At 36.1% G+C, this 23,169-nt stretch overlaps 14 protein-coding genes across 14 annotated transcripts; 6 read left to right on the top strand and 8 right to left on the bottom strand.

Moving 5' to 3' along the window:
- Positions 1-8: 8 nt before the first annotated feature.
- Positions 9-1,502, bottom strand: AC631_00081 (uncharacterized protein; the record flags this gene model as incomplete). Its single annotated transcript, XM_015608911.1, has 1 exon — positions 9-1,502. One exon carries the CDS (start codon positions 1,500-1,502, stop codon positions 9-11), a length of 1,494 nt encoding a protein of 497 aa, XP_015470312.1.
- A 124-nt stretch (positions 1,503-1,626) lies between these two features.
- AC631_00080 (zinc finger HIT domain-containing protein) lies at positions 1,627-2,250 on the top strand (the record flags this gene model as incomplete). The annotated part of the gene is made up of 1 exon (XM_015608910.1): positions 1,627-2,250. One exon carries the CDS (start codon positions 1,627-1,629, stop codon positions 2,248-2,250), a length of 624 nt encoding a protein of 207 aa, XP_015470311.1.
- A 98-nt stretch (positions 2,251-2,348) lies between these two features.
- Positions 2,349-2,822, top strand: FYV5 (Fyv5p; the record flags this gene model as incomplete). The annotated part of the gene is made up of 1 exon (XM_015608909.1): positions 2,349-2,822. One exon carries the CDS (start codon positions 2,349-2,351, stop codon positions 2,820-2,822), a length of 474 nt encoding a protein of 157 aa, XP_015470310.1.
- Positions 2,823-2,919: 97 nt separating this feature from the next.
- Positions 2,920-4,668, bottom strand: AC631_00078 (uncharacterized protein; the record flags this gene model as incomplete). Its single annotated transcript, XM_015608908.1, has 1 exon — positions 2,920-4,668. One exon carries the CDS (start codon positions 4,666-4,668, stop codon positions 2,920-2,922), a length of 1,749 nt encoding a protein of 582 aa, XP_015470309.1.
- A 114-nt stretch (positions 4,669-4,782) lies between these two features.
- Positions 4,783-8,073, bottom strand: ZCF20 (Zcf20p; the record flags this gene model as incomplete). Its single annotated transcript, XM_015608907.1, has 1 exon — positions 4,783-8,073. One exon carries the CDS (start codon positions 8,071-8,073, stop codon positions 4,783-4,785), a length of 3,291 nt encoding a protein of 1,096 aa, XP_015470308.1.
- Positions 8,074-8,299: 226 nt separating this feature from the next.
- Positions 8,300-8,620, top strand: SMD3 (mRNA splicing protein; the record flags this gene model as incomplete). Its single annotated transcript, XM_015608906.1, has 1 exon — positions 8,300-8,620. The coding sequence occupies one exon, from the start codon at positions 8,300-8,302 to the stop codon at positions 8,618-8,620; it is 321 nt and encodes a 106-aa protein (XP_015470307.1).
- A 113-nt stretch (positions 8,621-8,733) lies between these two features.
- GLR1 (glutathione-disulfide reductase) lies at positions 8,734-10,206 on the bottom strand (the record flags this gene model as incomplete). Its single annotated transcript, XM_015608905.1, has 1 exon — positions 8,734-10,206. The coding sequence occupies one exon, from the start codon at positions 10,204-10,206 to the stop codon at positions 8,734-8,736; it is 1,473 nt and encodes a 490-aa protein (XP_015470306.1).
- Positions 10,207-10,430: 224 nt separating this feature from the next.
- AC631_00074 (uncharacterized protein) lies at positions 10,431-11,729 on the bottom strand (the record flags this gene model as incomplete). The annotated part of the gene is made up of 1 exon (XM_015608904.1): positions 10,431-11,729. The coding sequence occupies one exon, from the start codon at positions 11,727-11,729 to the stop codon at positions 10,431-10,433; it is 1,299 nt and encodes a 432-aa protein (XP_015470305.1).
- Positions 11,730-12,226: 497 nt separating this feature from the next.
- Positions 12,227-13,086, top strand: AC631_00073 (40S ribosomal protein uS17; the record flags this gene model as incomplete). The annotated part of the gene is made up of 2 exons (XM_015608903.1): positions 12,227-12,271; positions 12,664-13,086. The coding sequence occupies 2 exons, from the start codon at positions 12,227-12,229 to the stop codon at positions 13,084-13,086; spliced, it is 468 nt and encodes a 155-aa protein (XP_015470304.1).
- Positions 13,087-13,229: 143 nt separating this feature from the next.
- On the bottom strand, positions 13,230-13,895 carry AC631_00072 (glutathione-disulfide reductase; the record flags this gene model as incomplete). The annotated part of the gene is made up of 1 exon (XM_015608902.1): positions 13,230-13,895. One exon carries the CDS (start codon positions 13,893-13,895, stop codon positions 13,230-13,232), a length of 666 nt encoding a protein of 221 aa, XP_015470303.1.
- Positions 13,896-14,221: 326 nt separating this feature from the next.
- MLS1 (malate synthase) lies at positions 14,222-15,877 on the bottom strand (the record flags this gene model as incomplete). The annotated part of the gene is made up of 1 exon (XM_015608901.1): positions 14,222-15,877. The coding sequence occupies one exon, from the start codon at positions 15,875-15,877 to the stop codon at positions 14,222-14,224; it is 1,656 nt and encodes a 551-aa protein (XP_015470302.1).
- Positions 15,878-16,789: 912 nt separating this feature from the next.
- MTS1 (Mts1p) lies at positions 16,790-18,310 on the bottom strand (the record flags this gene model as incomplete). Its single annotated transcript, XM_015608900.1, has 1 exon — positions 16,790-18,310. The coding sequence occupies one exon, from the start codon at positions 18,308-18,310 to the stop codon at positions 16,790-16,792; it is 1,521 nt and encodes a 506-aa protein (XP_015470301.1).
- A 1,310-nt stretch (positions 18,311-19,620) lies between these two features.
- HST1 (histone deacetylase) lies at positions 19,621-21,282 on the top strand (the record flags this gene model as incomplete). Its single annotated transcript, XM_015608899.1, has 1 exon — positions 19,621-21,282. One exon carries the CDS (start codon positions 19,621-19,623, stop codon positions 21,280-21,282), a length of 1,662 nt encoding a protein of 553 aa, XP_015470300.1.
- A 177-nt stretch (positions 21,283-21,459) lies between these two features.
- AC631_00068 (uncharacterized protein) lies at positions 21,460-23,100 on the top strand (the record flags this gene model as incomplete). Its single annotated transcript, XM_015608898.1, has 1 exon — positions 21,460-23,100. One exon carries the CDS (start codon positions 21,460-21,462, stop codon positions 23,098-23,100), a length of 1,641 nt encoding a protein of 546 aa, XP_015470299.1.
- Positions 23,101-23,169: the final 69 nt, after the last annotated feature.

Raw genomic sequence — 23,169 nt, 5'->3', positions numbered from 1 at the left:
CCATTATTTTATTCACCAATGCAATGACCTCCATCTGAATCTTTCATGTTCGTTACAATACTCATGTATGAGCTTATAAACATGACTAGAAATCCAAATGTAGTACAAGCAATACACGGCACCAACTTCCAAATCATAAATTCTCTTCTATCAGCATATCCTGCGTTCTTATAGTCCGTTCTATTCCACGACAACTTCAAATGACATAATGGAGGAATGATATATGCCATTAAAGAAGCTGATGTAGCACCGATCAATTCTAAAATAATCCCCAAATTGCATGTAAACAACGATACAGCCATCGAGGTAAAAACCAATAGCGTAGTTATAATGAAATGCTGACGTGAAGATAACTCAAGATGTGAAGTGCTACCGCCTTCAGTCTTAATGTTGGCAAATACAATTTCCTTTAAGACGTCTCTCACGACAAATATTTCCAATGGAAAAGTGGTCAACATATTTAAACCAAAGCAGAACCTCGCCAAGTTAATCCAATTGTCATCACTCCTGAAATTATTTAAGATATTTCCTTTCGTATTATCGCCAAAATTAAGAAACCCATTCACACCCATAACAAAACAACAAATCATAGAAACAGCACATGCAATGTGTGTCAATTTAGCAAACCTGGCTAAAGTAGCATTTCGTAATGAGTTATATATAAAGATTGTATTATGATGACAAACCAACGCAAAGGAAATAACTGAAATGCCCTGGAAAATATTGATATTTACAGTCCATTCTAGTTTTGTTAACGGAGCTTTCAATGAGCTATCAGCAAATGGGCCCCTCACAACAGTAATCAATACAATAACAAGCATGCCTACCAATGCAAAGCCTGAAGCTTTAGCCAATTTAGAAATATCCCTATTCAATGATAGAGGATATGAAATGCAGGTAGTAAAGATCACGATTATAGTATTTCTATGAAACATCCATCCAACAACTGAAGAAGACCCAGTAATAGAATCTGGTATAAACGCTTTTAAAACGTGAGGTATAGTATCCCCTATGATAACACAGAAGGCCATACACCCGCCATATGCAAACGAACTAATTGTGAACAAAAGAACAATTTTTCCGTACCTTCCAAAGCAATAATTCACGGTATCTTGATATGACCTTGTTTGCGATATTTCAGCATTCATAACCATCAATCTTAAGGTCCAATCAATCAAGAATGACAAAGATATTAATACTATTATTCCACCAACTAACCCACAATTCTTTAATGCAAACGGTTGACCGATAATTCCAGCACCAAGGATAGAATTCGCCATGTTCATGAATGCCATATTCATGCTGGACTTTCCTTCTTGCGATTCAGCATCATTTTGACCTTCATGTTCTACTCGATCTGTCGTTGAATTTTCATAGTCTAGCGATGTTAAAGATTGAAGCTCAAATTCCTCTTCTTGCAGCTGAGCATCATCAGGATTATTGTTGTTATTTATTTGCGGTATAGATACATATGGCTGCTCTTGATCCCTTGTCTTACTCATAGTGCCTATTGTGAATGTGTTTATCGTAAATATACTTATGTAGAATGAATACGTATCTTGATAAAGTCGCGAAAAATTGACTTCTTGTAATATTCATATAACTATCTACATCATAAAATCAACGATGATAAGACCATTAGGATACGATTCACACGCTAACTCTTCTGAATTCATTTGTGGAATTTGTCACAACTCAAAATCACAATACACTTGTCCAAATTGTTCAACATTATATTGTTCTTCAGAATGCTATAATTCGGAGAAGCACTCATCCTGTTCTGAGAAATTTTACCAAGCTGCAATCGAAGAGCATCTCCAGAGAGGTGAGAGACATGAACCGACTCATAAAGAATTGAATGAAAGAAAGAAGTTGGTAGCGCTCTTACATCAGTATAACGGCGATGCATCTAAAACTCGATCCACATCCGAAAATAATCCTACGACGACTAGCACCTGGAAATATATGGCACCAAAGGGAGTAGAAGACAACATACGCTCTCTTCAAAATGAGTTCAGTATTGAAGATTTACACAAGTTAAATCATGCAAATAAGTCTGCCGAAAGTGATTACGAAGATGAAGACAGGCCATTGACACAACAAGAGACCCAAGAATTTCAAACAATTGTTCATGAATCTTCAACTGAACAGTTGCTAAGTATGTTAACTCCAGAACAGCGGAAAGAATTCGAAACTTTGATCAAAGATAGTAATTACATTGTAGATGAAGATGGTGATAATAGTAGTTGATTATATAATCAAAGTTAATGCTCATCTTTAAATAAAATTAAGCTAACTAAATTGTTCATTATCAATATTCAAGACAAAAAACAAACAAAGAGAATAACATGGGGGAAAAAAGGCATTTCAAGGGTAAAAACCCATATACTGATCGTCGTGAATTTAAATCTAAAGAAATTAAAAAGTCTTTGGTGCATAGGGCGAGATTGAGAAAGAATTATTTTAAATTATTAGAGAAGGAAGGCATAAATCACGAACCAGAACAAAATGAAAGCGAAAGCACAGTAAATCAGAATAAGTCAGAAGATTTAGAAAGATCTGGTATATCAAATTCTAGAAACCAACCTTCTAAAAGGCCTATGAATTTTGCGGAAAGGGCCAAGATTGCTAAGGAGAGAAAAGAACAGAATAGGCAGGCTAAATTAAAGTCAATACAAGACCGTCGTGAAACTATAGAAAAAAAATCGAAAGAACGGGAAAGACGGAAGGACACTTTATCCAAGAAAACTAAATCCGGACAGCCTTTGATGGGTCCAAGAATTAATAACTTGCTTGATAAGATCAAGAAGGATATAGAATGAGCATATAAATCATTTATTACTGGAGTAGTAATAAATTTGGGCATTTTTAATAAATAATAGTAATAATATATCAACTATGTACAATAGAATGTAGTCTTTAGAAGCCTAATTTGTGTTTAAAGTTATTAATTGTCATCATACAATCATAAATGTATAATGAACTGAGTCTTTTTTGGTAAAACCACCATAATTTTATGTTTTGGATAGTCCATCCAAAGGAAAATTTTGAGTAGCTCTTATTGATGTTTTCTTTAGTTTCGTCGAAAACACACTTGGCGCAATAATTAGCCAAAATTAAAAATGTACGTTCAGGGCCCAATGGGTTATCCAAACCTTCGTCTAAATGTCGAGTTAAATCATTAGTCTTTAAGATCAATAAAATAACCCTAGGCATTCTGCTTAGCATATCCATTAAGTCTTCTAATACTCCGTTATGATCTTGCAATTGAGATTGCATATTTATGATTTCGTCTTCGGATCTTGCCTTAGAAATATCATAATGAAGAGCGTTTTCTGGATCGCGTCCCGTAATTGCTGATGCAAATATTCTAAACTTTTGTTCTCCTTGAATTCCAGTAATCTTTTCTGCGTATTCTCTCATTTTCGGGATATCATTATCTAATAGAGAAAGCCAGAAATGTGAATAATCTCGCTTCATTTTCAAAGGAATTTGTCTGTACAAGCCATGATCATACAAAATAATCTCAAAATTATGACCATTGCGAGATTTCGAAGATCTGATTGCAAGGTTACCTCCATGAGGATCGCAATGTAAGCCCACGTCTGGAGTAAAGATCATATTATTGAAAATATGCGACAAACATGAGGAAACGTCAGAAGTGTTTATCTTGTTCTTTTTCATATACTCTAAGTCATCTAATCTTGCTCCTTCTACATATTCCATGATTAAAATTCTTGCATTTGCAGAAACTATCTTTGGAATTCGTAAAGCTGTTTCTTTTTGAAAATTTTTAAAGTACTTTGCAGTCCTTTCACTATTCTCTGCTTCGTTTACAAAATCCAATTCTACAAAAATTGAACTCTGTAATTCATCTCCTAACCATGTTAAAGGGTACTCAGGAAAGACTTTCCGCATCAATCTGAAAACTCTCTGAGTCATATATACATCTAATGGAACAAATTCTGCAAGCGATGGATGTTGAACTTTGACTGCAACCCTCTCTCCGCTATCTCGCAAAGTAGCTATATGTACCTGAGCTAGAGATGCAACACCGACGGGCTCCGGGTTAAATTCACTGAATAATTCATTCATCGAAACTCCTAAATCTGACTGAAACATATTTTCAATCTCCTCCAATGAAGACCTTGGACATCTATCTTGCAAAGGTATCATAGTATCTGTCCATTCACGAGGAAGTAAATAAGTCAAAGCTGTAATATGTTGACCCAATTTAATATATATTCCGCCGTTTTTCTCAAGTGCTTTTAAAGTGATCTTCGCCGCTTTAAGGTGAGTTTCTGATAATGCCTTGCTTCTATCGATTTGGGAATCATATTCCGTTCCTAAGGTATCTTTGTAAAGCTTAAAACAACGAATGGTAGCCAATGCAACAACACCTACTCTATCAGCCGTCAATACGATGTGTCTAGTGGTATTATGGAACGAGTCATTTGTTGCATAAAGAATAGAACCCCCTAACCCTAACGCAATACCAAATTTGAAAGATGTGAATCTAGATTTGGTCTTAATATTTGTTTTGGTTGTTAACAGCTTTTTGCATATTATATTAGAGTTACCGTTTGAATAAGTTTTGAGTAAACTTTTCAGTAAAGTTGACCTAGAGCATAAATTACTATGTCGAGGATATGGCTTTAACACAAGCATTTTATTGTCTAACTACTTTATCGTACGTTTGAAAGCTTCTTCACGTTCTGTATTATCATTATTCAAGTCTCAGTTCATTAAACGCACGTGATTAACTATCTCTAATATATTCTTCTATCTAAAGAGATCTTCAATAGATGGATTACTGAAATTATTATCTTGAAGATCCTGAACTTGCTTGAACATAAGTTCGTTCTGCAAAAATTCAAAATCGAAGTCATTAAATTCTTGCCAGTTTACACCAAAACTAGGAATTTCCATGTTGGAATCCTCCGATTTAAGCAACCCTGGTACCATTACATTATCGACTGCATTCATAGGGTTTGGCATGTTATCTGGTATAACGTTATTTGTAGAAATTGGATCGAAACCTAGACTGCTAGGATTCGACAAGTTGGATACTGGCAGATAATTTTCTTTTGGTGAGCCACGTACAGGGCATTTAAGTTTTTGAGTGCTAGATCTTATATTACTTTCAACTGTATTGTATCCATTAGGTAAGATTCCTCCAATCTGGGGAGAAGGGTGATCTAATGGGAACTTCCGTTTTTTAGAGTGTTGTGAATCTATCAAGGATTTATGGTCAATTGGGCATTTATCTGGAGCTGTAGTGATGGGATTAGCATCTTCATTCATTGGAGTGGTTATATGAGATATAGGGCATTTTGAATCCCCTGATTTATTTCCTGTAGTAGCGATTTCATGCTTTACAGGACACTTCTGTGATCTGTCGGTATTCGACTGTCCCGGTACTACAGGACACAGGGCCATATTTTGTGACTTCATATTTTTGAATAATGGGATATTGGAATGTATTGTAGCATAATCAAGGGAACTCATCTTGTGAGAATTTTTGATAAATGTTAAATAAAAATTCCATAACTTTGATAATTTTATGGCCTTTTCCTTGCCCGTGATGTAGCTGTCAAGCAAAGATATGATTTCTTGATTGATAACATTAACTAGCCTATTATGTAATGCTTTGTATACCTCATCTTCATCATCTGTTTCCATTGTACCACCCAGTAGCTTACTATCAAATATGGATAACAACTTTTTAGGCAACATTGAAGCAGAATTCAGTTCATCGATATTGCCAAGTCTTAACAATAATCCAATAATGAAATGTATCGTCCTTGTTAGCAATTCAGTAACTAAGAGTAAAAGGTGCTGTGAATGTTGAGAGCCTGAATTACCGGGTTCATTTTTTATAATAACTTCGACAAACAAAATAAACTCACAAAATTGAATAAAAAAATCACAGTATAGCTTATTCAAGTTAGATTTATGTCCCTTTTCCTCTTCTTGTAAAAATATAATATAAGATAAATGTAAACTTGAATAATGTAAAATACATCTAGTTTCTAAACTTCTTATCCTTGTGTTATTATATAAGTTATCATCAGCCTTCCAAGACGTGCAATTTTCAATCATCTTATAAAGCATACTTGTAGTTAGCCTTACTTCACCAAAACTTACAATGCCGTACCTTAAATTGCAATAAATCTTTGATATAAGATAGTTAATGCTGAGCGTGCTTACTAACTTCTTATCTTGAACCGATCCGTGGTCACCAATATATATGATATGGTTCTTATGCCTATCACATCCTTCTACCTTGTCATAAAACTTCAATACTAAATCAGTGATCTTCTCTGGGTGACTTATCAAATGGCTTAAACTAAAAGTTGCCAAATTCACTAACCGTACTAAATCTGACCATAAATAGCACATGCTTAGCCTAAATTCTCTTAATTTTTGTTCAGATTCATTACATCTTAAACTTATCTCTTGAGGATTTTTCCAAACTTCCAAATAGCCTCTTTTGCCAAATATATTACTTAATAATTGTATGAAAATTGTTTGGAACCTGAATTTTGAATTAGAATCTGTGTTTTGTCTTTTATAATTGACAACTTCCCGATTAAGAAAAGTCGTACAACATAAAATATAAATCAAAGAGTCTGACATTTTATCTTTAAAAATCACATCATTTGATACATGCAACAAGTATTCTTGGACTATAAGCAATATATTATTGGCTTTGTATCCTAGACCCAAGTATAGTACTTCTGAAGGAAATAAAGATCTAAATTCAGGACTTACACTGTTAAAATCTCCTATGTCTGCTTCCAGTCTTATTATTTCTAAGGACTCTTCAACAATTAAAGAGAGCATGCATAAATATAAACCTTTCAATATAAGATTAAAATAGCGGTCTTCATCACTTCGAGATTGGTCATGAGCAAAATTTAATGAGAATGTATCACCATTTTTTTTTATTATAGACTGTATTTCTTCTCTATAGAACGAAAGCAAATTTCTGGATTCAGTTGTAAATTTACTCTCGTTAAAATAGTAATCTATTAAGAAATTCATCTGAAAATAATTCATCGTCTCATTACCTCGCAATAGCATTAGAGTGGAATTCCAAATATTTTGTATCTTTTTCAAGAAAATCTTACTATCACCTGAGAGTTCATTATGTCTATCAATAGCTGACATGTGTTCAAGATCTTTGTGATAAGGACAACCTTTATCGGGACTCTCTGTTACATCACTTTTCGTGGTAGACCCTGGTGTCGTGGTAGATATCAGAGTAGGCGACGCTTCAAACATAAAATTAAAATCACATTCAACCACGGGGCATTTCAGATAACTGTTCGGAGCTTTTGGGCCTGGTACAAGTGAATGGGTAAAATCAATCTCGTTGATTTTATACGACGACTTCTTGGATACCGCGTTTGTTGTACTTGAGGTATTATCCAGTACGTCATTCTTTGTTTGAGAATTCAACAAGTTCATCTTATATAGATGGTAAATCTTTTGCAAGTTGGTAATTTTATACCACAATGTGGTTAAGTGAGGATCCAATTTAATTATACTAACCCATGAATAGGTATCGATATAAGTTGATTTAGACTTCTGTACCTGACGCTTTACTGTGTAAGACTTATCATTACTTATATCTATGGTAGATTTCGAGCTAAGATTATTGACGTTTAATTTCTCTAGAATGCTCACTCTCAATTCCTGATTATCATTACGTTGAGCTTTAGGGTGTAGCTGTTGGGAAACTGAAAGTTGTCTTTTCAATTCTTCAATCTCCTTTCGTTGCTCATTAATCAACTTATCTTTCTGAATCTGCTTTTTAGTTTTTTCAGGTTGTCCGATCTGGTCATTAGACTTATTATTGTTTACTTGAGGATTCGTAGCTTTAGCATTATTAGTCCAAGCAGGTTCTACGTACTCACACAAGTGAGGGACACCGTTCTTGATGCATCCACCGCACGCCGGTTTGACTTTATCACACTTGACTTTCCGTCTTTTGCAAATGAGGCATGAGACTGGTACTCTATTTCTCTGTTTTTGTTTCAGCGTAGGGTTTCCTAATCCATTAACCATTATATCAACATACTAGTCGATGCGGTATGTCACTTCTAAATATCTCAGGAACAACAGATAATTAATACTATAAAAAAGATTTGTTGCTTTTACATCAATACTTCTCCGGATAATCATCTAGTAAAATTTGTGTTTGTGCGATTTTTTATGATTAACAGAAGTATCAATTCATGAAATAAAAAGTAGTTTTTATTATAGTATACAAACAATTAAATATTAGTATACTATGTCCGCTGGTATTCCCGTTAAATTATTAAATGAAGCACAAGGACACATAATATCATTAGAACTAACTACTGGTGACACGTATCGTGGAAAGCTACTTGAAAATGAGGATAACATGAATCTATCGCTCTACGATGTAACAATAACTAAAGGTAGAACAGGGAACACATCATACATGAATCAAGTGTTTGTGAGAGGTTCGATGATTAGGTTCGTTATGGTGCCAGATATTTTAAAGAATGCACCAATGTTTTTCATGAAACCAGGAGATAAACCAAAACCTCCGGTTAGAGGACCACCACCTAAGAGAGTTAAGCATTAAGGAGAGTTCCATTGTAATATAGTGAAAAATATCATAAACCCTACAATAGTAATATAATATAATATATAATTTATTTTAAAAATATAATGTAAATATTAATTCGAAATAAAGATCTATTTCATGGTTACCAACTCTTCGGCCGAAGTTGGATGGATAGCAACGCAATTGTCAAAATCTTTCTTTGTAGCACCCATTTTGATAGCTACACCAAAACCTTGCAATATTTCTGCACTTGAATCACCAACGATATGAAGGCCAACCACCTTTTCATCCTTACCAGCACAAACAATCTTATAGGAAGTTGGAGATTTCAATGAATCATCTTCCATCATAGCGTAATACATCGCATTGAACTTAGACTTGTAAATCTTAATTTGGTCTTCTCCATATTTCTCTTTAGCTTCTTTACATGATAAACCAATTGAGCCTGCTTCTGGGTGACTAAAAATGACAGATGGAACATTAGAGTAATCCAAGTGGTCATTTTCAAAGGCCTTATCACCAGAGAATAATCTGTTTGATAATCTACGACCTGCGGCAATAGCAACAGGAGTTAATTCGACCTTACCAATAACATCACCTAAAGAAAAGATATTTGGGTTTGCAGTGTTTTGATATTCATCTACATCAACTTGTTGTTTGTCGTTTAACTTAACACCCACTTTATCTAATCCGATATTAATTAAGGACTTTCTACCCATAGTCCATATAAGTTCGTCAACTTCGAGTACCTGACCATTTCCCAAGGTAACTCTCTTCCTGTCGCCATCAATTTTCTCAACCTTACTAACACTTCCAGATTGCTTAATTACATTAACACCTAATTTATCTGTGTAATAGTCAGTAATTGAGTTTTGAATAGATTCATCAAAAGATCTTAAAACAGTATCACCTCTAATAACTAAGTGAGTTTCGGATCCAAGTGCTTTGAAGATACCAGACAATTCTACACCAATGTATCCAGCACCGACAACAGCAACTGATTTTGGTTGCTTTTGTAACTCGAAAAAGCCATCTGAGGTTGTTCCCAATTCGTGTCCTTCGACATTTGGTGGATTTATAGCATATCCACCAGTTGCAATTAAAGTCTTGCTTCCAGAAAAAATGAGTTGTTCGTCCTTCTTAAACTCCTTACCTTCTTCTAAAAATGATAACTCTTGGTCTCCTGTTAAGGTCACCTCAACATCACCATTTGCATTGGCGAATTGAGCAAATCCATAGATGTAGTCAACTCCTTCATTCTTCAAATTTCTTTCGTAAATTCCGTTCAATCTCTTCACATACGCGTCTCTTTTATCTTTGAAAGTAGACCAGTCAAAGTCACCATGCTTAACTTTGTCGTCAGTCTTGGATAAGCCGTATGATTTCAAGTGGTGTCTTTTTTCTGCCAAATCCCCGGCATACCACATAACCTTCTTTGGAACACATCCGACATTGACACAAGTTCCACCCATTCTGTTGAATTTCAGCTCTATCAATAATACTTTAGCCCCGTAAGAAGCCGCTCTACGTGCCGATGCGACACCACCTGAACCACCGCCAATGACCAAATAGTCGTACTTTTTTATAGCTTGTAAAGGAGCCATGCTAGTTGAAAGATGCCTATTAATTGCTTGTAATCGTATATATGGTTGTTTAAAAACTTGCCTAGCACAATTATTAAACATACTTGCAGTAGCTTATTAATTTTTATTAGCGGAAGGAATCAGTTTATATATTGCGGACCTAATAAGTCACGTTCTATTAACAAAATCGATCTAGGCAATCATAATATGTCATCAGATTATATATTCATTATTTTCTATAGACATTACATGGAATCCTCGATTTCATCAGTATCCTTTATGCATCGTCTTAAAAATGCAGTTGTAAAGTTGTATAATTCTTCCGAGACTTCGTCATCATCGTCCATATCGGCGGGTTTGGAACAATTGTAGTTAACGAAGAAACGGTCGTACAAATGGTCAAGCTTAAACGAAACTATACTTTGGAATTTGTCGTAGTCAAAATCCGTAATTTCTATTTTTTTCAGTTTGCGCTTATTGATTCCCAATCGATTGTTTTGGCGACTATTCAATGATGCCTTGGTGTCATGCAACAATTGGTGGTAAAGTCTGTCTTCGTCAATAAGCAGACCTATCTCTTCCTTATCCTCGTGAAATGCTTTCAGAGAATTGGCTGCATTATCTATAGCAGAGTAAGGCGTGTTATTCGTTACATATTCCTGGTTTATGTTGTTGTTGTATCCGAACATTTTGTAGAGTAAATCCTTTTTTTGTGCAAGTTGGATCTTACGCTTATTAGATAAAGACAGATACTGGCTGAAAAGTTTCTCTTGTGTGGCTTGCTGACGCTTTCTATAATCCCAGAGCAACTGCTTTTCTTCATCATCACCAAAATTAGTTACATTTGGACCCTGTTTCTGTTTATCATTAAATCGGGTCTGGATAATGCATAGTTCTCCTTTGGTGTATCCGGGAAGCGATTGTATGATCTCATTGCTGCGGTGCTTCATTTCTTTCGTGTCCTTTGGCTCGCCATCCACCTCACTATCGTCATCACTCTCGCTTGACGTATCGTTGAAGATCAAATTGTTCGTGATCTTTTCAGCAGACTCCCACGCCTTTACCTGAGACTCCTTAACGGCCGGCGGTAAGCTGTCGTCGTCTAGCATGTCACTATCATTCGAATAATTGGTGAACACTGAGTAGTCGTAAGCATTCATGTCTAGGGGCTTGCGAATGGCAAACGCCTGCGTTCCTGCCTTCTCTGTCCCTTTCTTATCTGTCATATACTTCTTCAGCGACTGTAAATTCAACAATTTGTTCTTCACGTTGCTCGGACGTGACATCATCGATGGTCTCTTGGCCCTCTGTTCCTTCGAGTCCTTCTGCTCCCTCTGTATCCTCAGCTGCTGTTTCTGCTGTTGAATGCGCCTGATATTATTGCTCGGTGTGCTGAGTATCGATGTTGACCCCGAAGAAATTGTTCTGGTGCTATTCTGGTTAAGCGACTCATTGGGGTTCAAATACGTTTGATCTGCTGAATGCTGCGATGGTATACGTCTAAACCGATTCAAATTATACTTGGGCCCATTGCTCGAACTCATCTTTCCTATATTTGTCTCCTTGGTTCGTATGTCTTGTCCACCGTTAACTGTGCATCTATATCAACCCACTATTCAGTACCGCTATATAGCTCTATCACTTCAATAATCTGATAACAGATATAAACACAAACAGGTTATAATCCTAGATTACTATTTTAGGTAATAAGTCGATTTTATTTCTCTATCGCATTCTCTAATTCAGCTCGCGACCTTTTCCTGTTTTTTTACTGGAACTTATTGTGTAACATCTTGGACCTCGGTTGATCTCGAACTTATTTTCATCTTAGGGCAGAAACCCCATGGTCTTGTGGACGAAATTGCCAACATTTTGAGTCTCTCACTACCTCCAGCTTTGTGTAATTTTCACCGATTTGCTAACAAAATTCTCTTGGGCCCAATTCTCCTAGTGCGACAGAGTATACGGATAATTTTTCAAAGAACAAATAAAAAATTTTCAGAATAGGATCTTTTAATATTAGCATAATACTTAAGACAAGATGGCTACTGAATTGACCGTTCAATCTGAAAGAGCTTTCCAAAAGGTTCGTATCACATAGATTATAAGCTTGAGAGTTGGCAGGCTCACCATACATTGAAAGAGAAGTCGAGTAAAGAAACAGAAGTAAAGTTGGACATAAATGAAAAAATGATAAAATATGAAGAACATGGAATGTTAGAAGATCATTATATAAAAAGAATATTGAGAAGTATTGGATAGTAGATGGAGATATCAAAAGATTAGAAGAATGATATGTAAACCCAGAAAGAGGATAACGACTATGAACATAAAATGAGAGACAAAGTGACATAATGAATGAATAAGGAACATAAGACTTCAGTGTATGGTGGGAATTGCAACGAAAAAGCGCTTAAGGCGGGAAAATGATTCTCGACAGTGAAAAATTTTAGAGCACAACATACTAACAGATTATAGCAACCACATATCTTTACCAACCCAAAGGCTAAGGCTAACAGAAAGACCAAGAGATGGTTTAAGGATGTTGGTTTAGGTTTCAAGACCCCAAAGGGTGCTATTGAAGGTAACTACATCGACAAGAAGTGTCCATTTGCCGGTTCTGTCTCCATCAGAGGTAAAATTTTAACTGGTACTGTCGTCTCCACCAAGATGCACAGAACTATTATCATTAGAAGAGACTACTTACATTACGTTCCAAAATATAACAGATACGAAAAGAGACACAAGAACTTAGCTGCTCATGTTTCTCCAGCTTTCCGTGTCCAAGAAGGTGATGTCGTTGTTGTTGGTCAATGTAGACCAATCTCCAAGACTGTTAGATTCAACGTCTTAAAGGTTGCCGTTTCAAAGTCTAAATCTAAGCAATTTACTAAATTTTAAGTAAGCTTGTAATCCCAAGTTTATATTAAACATTTGTTTATAAGGGTTTCTTTTAATGTTACATTAGTTATTAAATTGTAAATGTATTAAATATATACATTAGTAATATTGTGACTGTAGATGAAATTATATTATTTATTAATTTAACTATTAGATGGTGCTTCTATCTTCTTGACGTCGAGCTTCTTGGAGCTTGTCGAACCCCATTCGATTAATAAGCTTTGCAATTTGCCCTCATCATGTAATTTCTTAATGTCATCACATCCTCCTCTGCTTTCAAGTGAACTTCCTACTAAAACATTAGGAACAGTTCCACGCCCTGTAGTCTCCTCTAAATAGTCCTGTAAATTCTGACCGTATCCATGTCTGTCGAGCTCCACAATTGTAGGTTCTGGAGTTATTTGATAATTATCCTTTAATAATTGTTTAAGTCTCTTGGAATATGGGCAGTATGTCTTGGAAAATATTACCATAGGTGACAAGGCTCTGATTTCTAGTAATGCCTTTGCTACGTCAAATTCTTCTTTCGATTTCTCGGTTGTGTCCTCTTGTGTCTTCTCTGGTGAAAGAACCTTTTCTGAATCATCATTATTGAGTTTAGATATCTCATTATTAATGGCTGCATCCACCTTATCATCATTCTTCGAATCGATCAAATTATTGGAAGTTAATAATGTCTGTGCCTTCGAATCATTATTTAACGTTTCGGGACGTAGTTCAGATTTGGAACTAGTCCTGAAGAATAAAATTATGAATAATATCAGAACTGCTGAAATTGCAACTAATCTTATCTTCTTGTTACTTATCATGTTGTAAAATTTTGAAGGAAGACAGCAATATGTTTCTAGTCAATGTGAACTTTGATAATTTAAAAATTATGCTACGCGGTTCACTTGATTGATATCGAAGCAACTCAATTTTTTCTTGTATGCGGCCCCACAACTAGATATCTAGTGTGAGTCGAAACTACTTTTCACTTACTAATATATTACATACGAAAGTCAATTGCATATACAATGTTAATTATTCAAACTAAACACGATCTAATATAGTTTAAATAGTCATTCATTCATTAAAAACAATAAATAACGGATCTGTCAAAAATCCAACAAATAAATAGCTTATCAAAAGTTGCTTATAATTTTTCAGCAGCAGTTGGTCTGCCGATAGTAGTAATGTCATCGTAAAGCAAAGTAGTAACGAAATCAGAGTATTTTTCTGCAAGACATTCTGGCTTGAAGTAGGTCAAAGCTTGACTGAATTTGTTACCTGGCTTACCATTCTTGGATAATTTATCGGACTCTTCTTGTAATAACTTACCAACATATTCCTTGGTAATGGTCTTACCTTCGTCAGTCTTACTACCGTGGGTAACCCATTGCCAGATTTGAGTTCTGGAGACTTCAGCGGTTGCAGCATCTTCCATCAAGTAGTTAATTGGAACACAACCAATGTTTCTTAACCAAGCTTCGATATAAGACAAACCAATGATGATGTTAGTTCTGATACCTTGTTCGGTGATCTTAGCATCTGGAACATATGGGCTTAATAAATCTCTGGCAGTAACTGGAGTGTATGGAACCTTTGGTGGAACATTGATTTGGTTAGGACCCTTCATATGCTCGTTGAAAACCTTCAACACAACAGGAACTAAAGCTGGGTGAGCAACCCAACAAGAATCACAACCAGCGTTGACTTCTCTCAACTTATCCTTAGCAACGTTCTCTAAGGCAGCTTGGTTTCTTTGCTTATCTTCCTTAATTGGAATTTGAGCAGCCATACCACCTAAAGCATGGATTTGTCTCTTATGACAAGTGTTGACTAATAACTTGACGTAAGACGACATGAATGGAGCAGACATGGTAACTTGAGATCTCTCTGGTAAGACAAATTCTGGGTGGTTTCTCAAAGATTTAATGTATGAGAAAATGTAATCCCATCTACCACAGTTCAAACCACCAATATGTTGTCTTAATTGGTAAATAATTTCGTCCATTTGGAAAGCAGCTGGTAAGGTTTCAATCAAAACGGAACCTCTGATAGTACCTCTAGTCATACCAATGTAATCTTGAGCATGGTTGAAGATATCGTTCCATAACTTGGCTTCCAAGTGGTGTTCCATCTTTGGTAAGTAGAAGTATGGACCGAATCCTTGAGCAAGAGTTTCCTTGGCGTTGTTGTAGAAGTAGATGGCAAAATCAAAGATACCACCGGAGACTGGTTCACCGTCAACGAGAACATGCTTTTCATCCAAGTGCCATCCTCTTGGTCTGACAATCAAGGTTGGAAGGTGTCTCTTAGGATCGGTGTTCAATGCATATTTCTTACCGTTTTGTTCAAAAGAAATATTCTTTCTAACACCGTCGTAAAGATTAACTTGACCGTCAATCAAATTTGCCCATGCTGGAGTCAAGGAGTCTTCAAAATCGGCCATATATGTAGCAACTGGAGAGTTCAATGCGTTGATAACCATCTTTCTGTCCACAGGACCAGTGATTTCGACTCTTCTGTCTTCTAAGCCCCTAGCTAATGGTGGACCAGTCCAGGTAGGATTGTTTCTAATGTATTCAGTTTCTGGCAAAAAGTCTGGCAATTCTCCCCTGTCTCTCTTGGCTTGTTGCTCCTTTCTGTTGGCCAATAATTGCTTTCTGGTTGGTTGGAATGCACGGTGTAAAGTAGCGACTAATGCAAGAGCTTCAGCATTCAAGATGTGTTTGGCTCTATCTGGGATTGATGCCAAAATTTGAACTCCCTTTAATTTATCGGCGGTCTTTGGAAATGGAGATGACATTGTAGATATTTTCTGATATACTAATTATCCGACTCTTATAAGATTCTAATGTTGGTACTATAATATGTTTGAAATATATTATAATAACTGCTAATAGTATAAGATTTAATAATAACCTGAGAAATGGTTAATATAAAAAGTGGGCGATCCACATGCTATTTATACTCCCCATATGAATCCTATAGAGTACCCCAGATATTGAAATTTATCAGCAATCAATTCGTTCCAGCGGAAGTTTTGCGAAATTACCAGAGTCTATTTGAGTCAACGTTGACTCCGACAGCGATAACAGCGCAGAAGCCCGCGTCTTGTAAGACTAAAAGTATGATTTTTACGTAGGTGAGACAAAGTCCGGGATATCGGGTCAACGGAAGCCCTGAACAGTGAGCGATTGCCGAGGGTATTGGTGAGTATCCGCTGGTCATGAAGTATAGTTAGCAGGTTAAATTCGTTGGGAAGGAATTTGATACCTAAGACTAAGAGAAATAAGGCATACAATATCTTGACAAGTAGGATAAAGAAAACACTATGAAGAAAACGACAAGAGGGAGATATATTTAGAAAGATTATCAGTTTGTGGGAGATAGATAAGGATTGAATCATGACTGTTCGGAGCCAGATCGGCCCCGCCGCTTTTCGCTCTGCTGTAGTCATCATGATAGCCGGTCTTAAGAATAGGACTGGAGTTAAAAGTGGATTACGTAGGTATTACGTAGGTCTGTAGGTACGTAATCAACAAATGGGATTCATACGACTTTGCGATCAAGGATTAGAGTCAAATAATAGGTGACTAAAATATATATTAGATTTTGCAACATATATAATTATACTCTATACAGCGAGAGTTATCTAGCTGGATAACGGAGTCTATAATTTTTAAGCAACAATTGACCTAAACCATACTCATGTTGCCTATTTAGCCCACTTGTTACCGTTGGCCACTGGGCCAGATAAACCCTTTTGGGCTGGAATGTAGTTGACTCTGTGGTAGGAGTTCAAGTTCTTTCTCAACACGATTTGGTAGCAGGTAGCAGAACCTTGTCTAGAAACAATAGTGGAAGTAGCTAAGAAGAATTCCCAAATTCTGTACCATCTGATACCATACTTGTTTACGACCTTTTCCTTGTTTCCGATCCAGTTACGGTACCATCTCCACAAGGTACCGGAGTAATGGACACCGATGTTGTCTAACGAGACGACTTCGAAACCAACTGATTCCAAAGCAGACACAACGAAAGTCAATGGAGTCAGCGCATCAGCACCAGGGAAAATGTACTTGTTCATGAACAAACCCCAGTTTAAATCTTCGTATTGCCAACTCTTACGTAAACCAGCGTATTGTAAAAAGAATACCCCGTCATCTTCTAACGATTCATACACTTGTTCCAAGAAAGAAGAAAATCTTCTGATACCAACGTGTTCGGCCATTTCAAGACAAGTGATTTTATCATACTTACCGTTAGCCTTTTGCGATTTAGGAGAGTCACGGTAATCAACACAGGCAATTCTAGATTGAGAATCGGTGATGCCGTAGTTCGATAATAATTCAGTACCCCATTTAGTTTGGTTCTTACCTAAAGTGACACCTGTAACATTGGCACCGTACTTGTAGGAAGCAAATGTAGTCCATGTACCCCATCCACAACCAAGATCTAAAACGTGGTCGCCTTCTTTAACTTGAATTTTATCAGCAACAATGTGTAACTTGTTATCTTGCATTTCTTCTAATGTTTCTTCACGTTCAATATCACTAATGACACCCGATGTATAGATCATTCTTGGACCCAAAAACCAGGTGTAGAAGTCATCACCTCTGTCGTAGTGATCTCTAACTTGTTCTTCATCTTGAGACTTAGAGTGCATAATCACTTCAGGAATCATACCAAGTAAGAAAAATCTAAACAATGACAAAGTAAAACGGAAAGATGCCCAGTCATGCTTGTATTCTAACACATCCAAACAGTCACCCTTGAAACTAACCTTACCGTTGAAGTACAATTCTTGGAAAGTTTCAATTGGAATCTTGCTACCCTTACCACCGTTGGAGTTGATGTATTTGGCCTTCAATTCTTCGGTATGGAACTCTAAGTAATCAGAAATTGGTCTGTTAGGATATTTAACCTTTTCATTGAGTCTTGGTGAATAACTAGACATAATTGTCCAGTAGGCCATCATGATTGGTAAACATGAAATCAAAGTGAAAAATAACCATGTCTTAAATCCTCCACCCAACTTTCTAGTAACAAAATAAGGAATCAAGACAATAAGTCCTGCCATAGCATAGTTGTTGAATTGCTTGGAACCAGGTCCATCTGCTGGTAATGGAGCATTATGGATCGCTGGAGAGTCGGTGGTCATGATACCACATTTATCCGATGCTGGAGGAATTGGTCCCTGTTTAGGGGTTTCAATGAAGTCAAATGAGTCTAACATTCTATCTAACAACTGATTCAATTGAATTCCTGGATTTTATACACTTTTAGGAAGAGAATGTATTTTTTTCAGTAAAATTTTGCTTATAGTGTCGAAATCTTGATTATACGTGGCACGATCATTTGTCGCAATCGCGTTCTCAAAGAGTTTTTTCTTCGTCCATCGTACAGATAAAACAATAAAGGCTGAGGTCGCAGATCGATAATATATTCTGAGTTGTTATATATTCATATATAGCTAGTGTCTGGTAACTGGTGTCTATGGATCTGATGAGCCAGATATGCCTTACTATGTTGATCTGGGTAGACCTAGAACTTTATAGTCACCTCGTATACCAAGCCGCGTACGCGATTTGTGGAGAATCAGGTACTCCTAGATGGAAGACCGTCTGCAACATATCGTCTCGAGACTCTCGTATGACCAGAAGTTTTGGGATATTATGACAACTGCAGGCATCACTGTATCCCCTGGGATGTCTTGCGGCCGTTGTACGACCAGTATAACCATTTTGCAACTATTTAGTGTGTGATTAAGTAAGCAATATCCATAATGATCCCGGAACGTCCTAATTAGCACGTACAATGTAGAAGGAAAAGATGTAGGTTTCATCCAAATTGTCCAGGGGGTTGCTAGGGGTCAGTAAGTGGAACTGTTGTTATTAACGATTTTGGGTACGGAATAATAGTGTTTTCATATTATTTAATATTTTGCAATATTTTGCAAAATATGCATAAAATCGATAAATGTGATATACAACAAAAGACTTAAGGCACAAGAGTGATATAGACATACGACTAATAGAAGCAGAAAAGGATATCTTTGATCTTGATATGCAAAGCCACCAATTTTTGGTAGGCTGCAAAACCGTAGGACAGTGCTCAGAGAGACAAAGGGTTGCAAGGAACGGTCGTTTTGATTCAATATCATTAGAACCATAAAAGCCATTTAGAGAGAGACTTACATGAAATCAACATATACTTACGCATTAATACATCGACGTGCCTTGGAGCCATTTTTTATTCTCTATATTGGTGCTGCTTGGACTATTATTACTTGAATTCGGTTAAAAATCACGTGATAACAGAATTCATCTCTGTTCCAGCGCGTTCAGTGGCCGATGGGACGATGATGTGGGATAACATCTGTTTCATATATCTTAGATAGATATCGTATTGTTGTTATATATTCGTCTTGAGGTCCATTATACATATAAAGCTGAGGTATATTGTGGATACTGGTTTCTTTTTTGTTATAGATATATTCCGCAAGAAAAGTTTAGAATTTTGGACGAAGATTAGTCGCTATTTCATATGTCCACCATTCCGAATAATAGAGATGATATTGTATTAATCGACTCGGAATCTGAACGCGAGAATGATCCTCCAAGAATGTCAGAAGAAGACGCTCCACCTAGGAAAAAATTCAAGAAATCTCAAAATAATGATGCTCCCCTAGTTAAGCCATTTATGAATAGTACATCAGAAGACAGTGATAATAATGTGAGCAGCTCTGATAGTCTGAGCGCTAATAAAAGTGCAGAGAGTACATATAGTCAGAGCAGTGATGATAGCTCTGGTAGTGAAAGTAGTCTGAGTGGTCTGAGTGATGGTAATTCAGAAAGCGGTTATGTTCACTCTCTTGCATCGGACCCAAGGGTATCCTCGAGAAAAGTCGAAAATGAAATGGACGGTGAATCACAAGGAATACCTAGTGATTTGGGGGATATTTCTACAGGATCGAGTTCGAGTGATTTGAATGCGATTTCCACACATGAAGTTCCAACAGGAAAAGGGGAAGATAATGAAGCTACCAGAAGAGTGATTTCCGAGACAAGAAAGTATCTCAAACAACACGGGACTATGGAATTTCTTGATAAATATTTACCCACTACGGCATCGAGCCTGGACTTGCTACAGTTGATAAAGAAGTTGGGATTTTTCCCGAAGGACATCCCTTCTTTCAATGATGGAGACAAATTAATTGGACTTATAAAGCTATTGCATACAGCCATGAAAAGAGTGAATTCCATGAGATCCAAATTAGATGACTTTTATAGTGTAGAACATGTGGTTGACAAAATAAAAAAGGCGGAAAAGATATTGGTGGTCACTGGGGCGGGTATTTCAACCAGCTTAGGTATTCCTGACTTTAGATCCTCGAAGGGGTTTTACTCTCAGTTACAATATCTAGGATTGTCGGATCCTCAAGAAGTTTTTGATTTAGACTTTTTTCACAGTGATCCTAATATCTTTTACCTGATTGCGTATATGATTTTACCACCTGAAAAGTCTTACACGCCATTGCATTCATTCATCAAGCTTTTGCAAAACAAAGGAAAATTACTAAGAAACTATACTCAAAACATTGATAACTTGGAAAGCAATGTGGGTATTAAACCAGAGAAATTAATTCAATGCCATGGCTCATTTGCTACAGCATCGTGTGTCACTTGTAAGTATCAAGTTAAGGGAGAGAAAATCTTTCCAAAAATAAGGTTGAAGGAAATACCGTATTGTCCTAAGTGTATGAAAGCCAGAAAAATATTGCTTAACAAAGAGGACGCATATGTACCTGAAAGTTACGGAGTTATGAAGCCTGATATCACTTTTTTTGGTGAGCCTTTACCAACAAGATTTCACAACATGATAAGACAAGACTTGATGGAATGTGACTTGTTAATTAGTATTGGTACTTCTTTGAAAGTCTCGCCAGTGGCTGATATTGTCGAAAGAATCCCAGAACACGTACCACAAGTATTAATTAATAAAGATCCTATTGACCATTGCAATTTTGACGTCAGTATTCTAGGTTATTGTGATGATGCTGCTAATTTTCTATGTGAACGTTTGGGCAAGGGTTGGAATCTCAATCACCCAGAAGGCGAAGCGGCCTATAATAAGCTGGCATTTCAACTCATGCCTATCAATGAAAATGAAGGGCATTATTCGCTAGTCAATCTACATCAAGGTTAGCCTTTGAGAAACTGAATAGAGAAAACAGTAGAACTGGTTTCTATGGGGTTGGTATTGTATAGTAATAAATTATTTAAAAATGCGTGCACATAAATCTTTTTATTGTAAAAAAAAAATATGGATATAATTTTTGGTCTTCTGTAGGCATGCTGCTAGACTTGAGTACCCAGACTTATTATGTTTAGATTGGCCTATTTACCTCGCGGTTTAAAGAAGGTACAGCCAAGAATATTCTATAGTGGTAATTCGTATATAATACGGTCAGTAAGGTTATATAATTCGGGAGATAAATCAAATCAAGAATTTCAAAATTTACTGGGAAACTCCCAGAAGGAAAGCGATCCTTTAAATATAGATGAATTATTTCCAGATATCTCCAAAAATACATCTGAAACAGCCGATTTCGAAAAGAACAACGGGAAAGACAATTTGAACTACGAAAAGCTGGAGTTATTTGCATCTCAGAATAAAGCATCTCAAGAAGATCAGGAATTAAAGTCTTTTGAAAGAGATAGCCTCTTATCTGACATAGATACCTATGTTGATGCCAAGAATGGCAGTAATGAAGAAGCTATAGACATATCTACGGAAGAAAAATCAGAATTTGATATTTTAAATGATTTACTTAATGACCACGAGAAGAAACAAGATGAGATTATAGATTCAAAGAAAGGCAATGATGATTTTAATGATCTTTTATCATCTCTTAACTTAGATGGTGATAGTAATAACAACGATGAAGGGTTATTTGATTTTGAAAAACTAGGTGAAATGACAAAAGATCATCTTAGTAGTAAACAGAACAAAACTCAAACAGAAGAATTCAATCCAATTGATGTCGATAAGAACGATGAAAATATTTTTGATTTGAGCTTTTTGGACATGAATAAAACTAATGATAACGAAAAGAAAATTATTGAGGAAGAAAAGCAACTATTTCAAAACATCTTCAACTCTTACGTGAAGCCAACGGATAGAGACGAACAATCAGAGTTGTTGCAGAACTTGAGAGATTCTGTAAATATTTCCAAAAACCAGATTAATGATATATTGACCTCCTCAACTAGTGCACGAAACAAATTGCCTAACGTTTCTGGAAGGTTGAAGGATGAACTCTTTACCAAAACTAGGGATGCTTTGAAACCAACGTTAGAATATATACATACATCTTCAGACTTGGGTACTTCAAATTCGTTAACCCAATACCTAAGAACTGTTTTTACCAGTTGGTTTGAAATAGTTGAAAAGGCACAAAGTGATAAAGTTGTTTTTGAAGACGTATATCTAAACAAGCTATTGAAAAAATCAACAAAATTCAGCGAGAAGCATGATAAATTTATTAATTCCGTTTACGTTCAATCGACCGAACATCCATCTAACCCTATTTTGAACGTTTTCACATTACCCATTATATTCAACTCCATTCTTAATACAATAGCCATGAAATACCACGATGGACAGCTCGCTCTTTCGTTATTCAATTTCTTGAAAAAGGATATTAATTTATATACTGTATGCTGCAATCAACAAACATACAATGAAATTTTGAGAATACAGTGGTTGTTCTACGGCAAGTCAAATTTGTATGGTATTGAACTCATCTTTATAGAAATGTTGAACAACGGTTTCTCTGGCGACTTAATGACATTTAACATACTTAAGCAAATAATTATAGATTACCATAATTTAAAGATGGGACAAGCTTCCTTAAATGAAGCGAAACTTCCAATATGGTCAAAAGAAGATGATAAACGGGTAGAAAACTTAGAAAGAAAGTTAAGTACTTTGGCTTATGTTTTAAAAAGATCCCACAGGTAACTTTTCGAATAGTGTAAATAGCTTTTGTATATATATGGACAGTACTAAATATGTTCCAATTTCCTATTT

The sequence above is a fragment of the Debaryomyces fabryi genome, assembly GCF_001447935.2.
Source record: "Debaryomyces fabryi strain CBS 789 chromosome Unknown contig00001, whole genome shotgun sequence".
Taxonomy (NCBI): Eukaryota; Fungi; Ascomycota; class Pichiomycetes; order Serinales; family Debaryomycetaceae; genus Debaryomyces; species Debaryomyces fabryi.
Note: the sequence above shows the minus strand (reverse complement) of the source record. Positions and strands in the feature narration are given on the sequence as shown.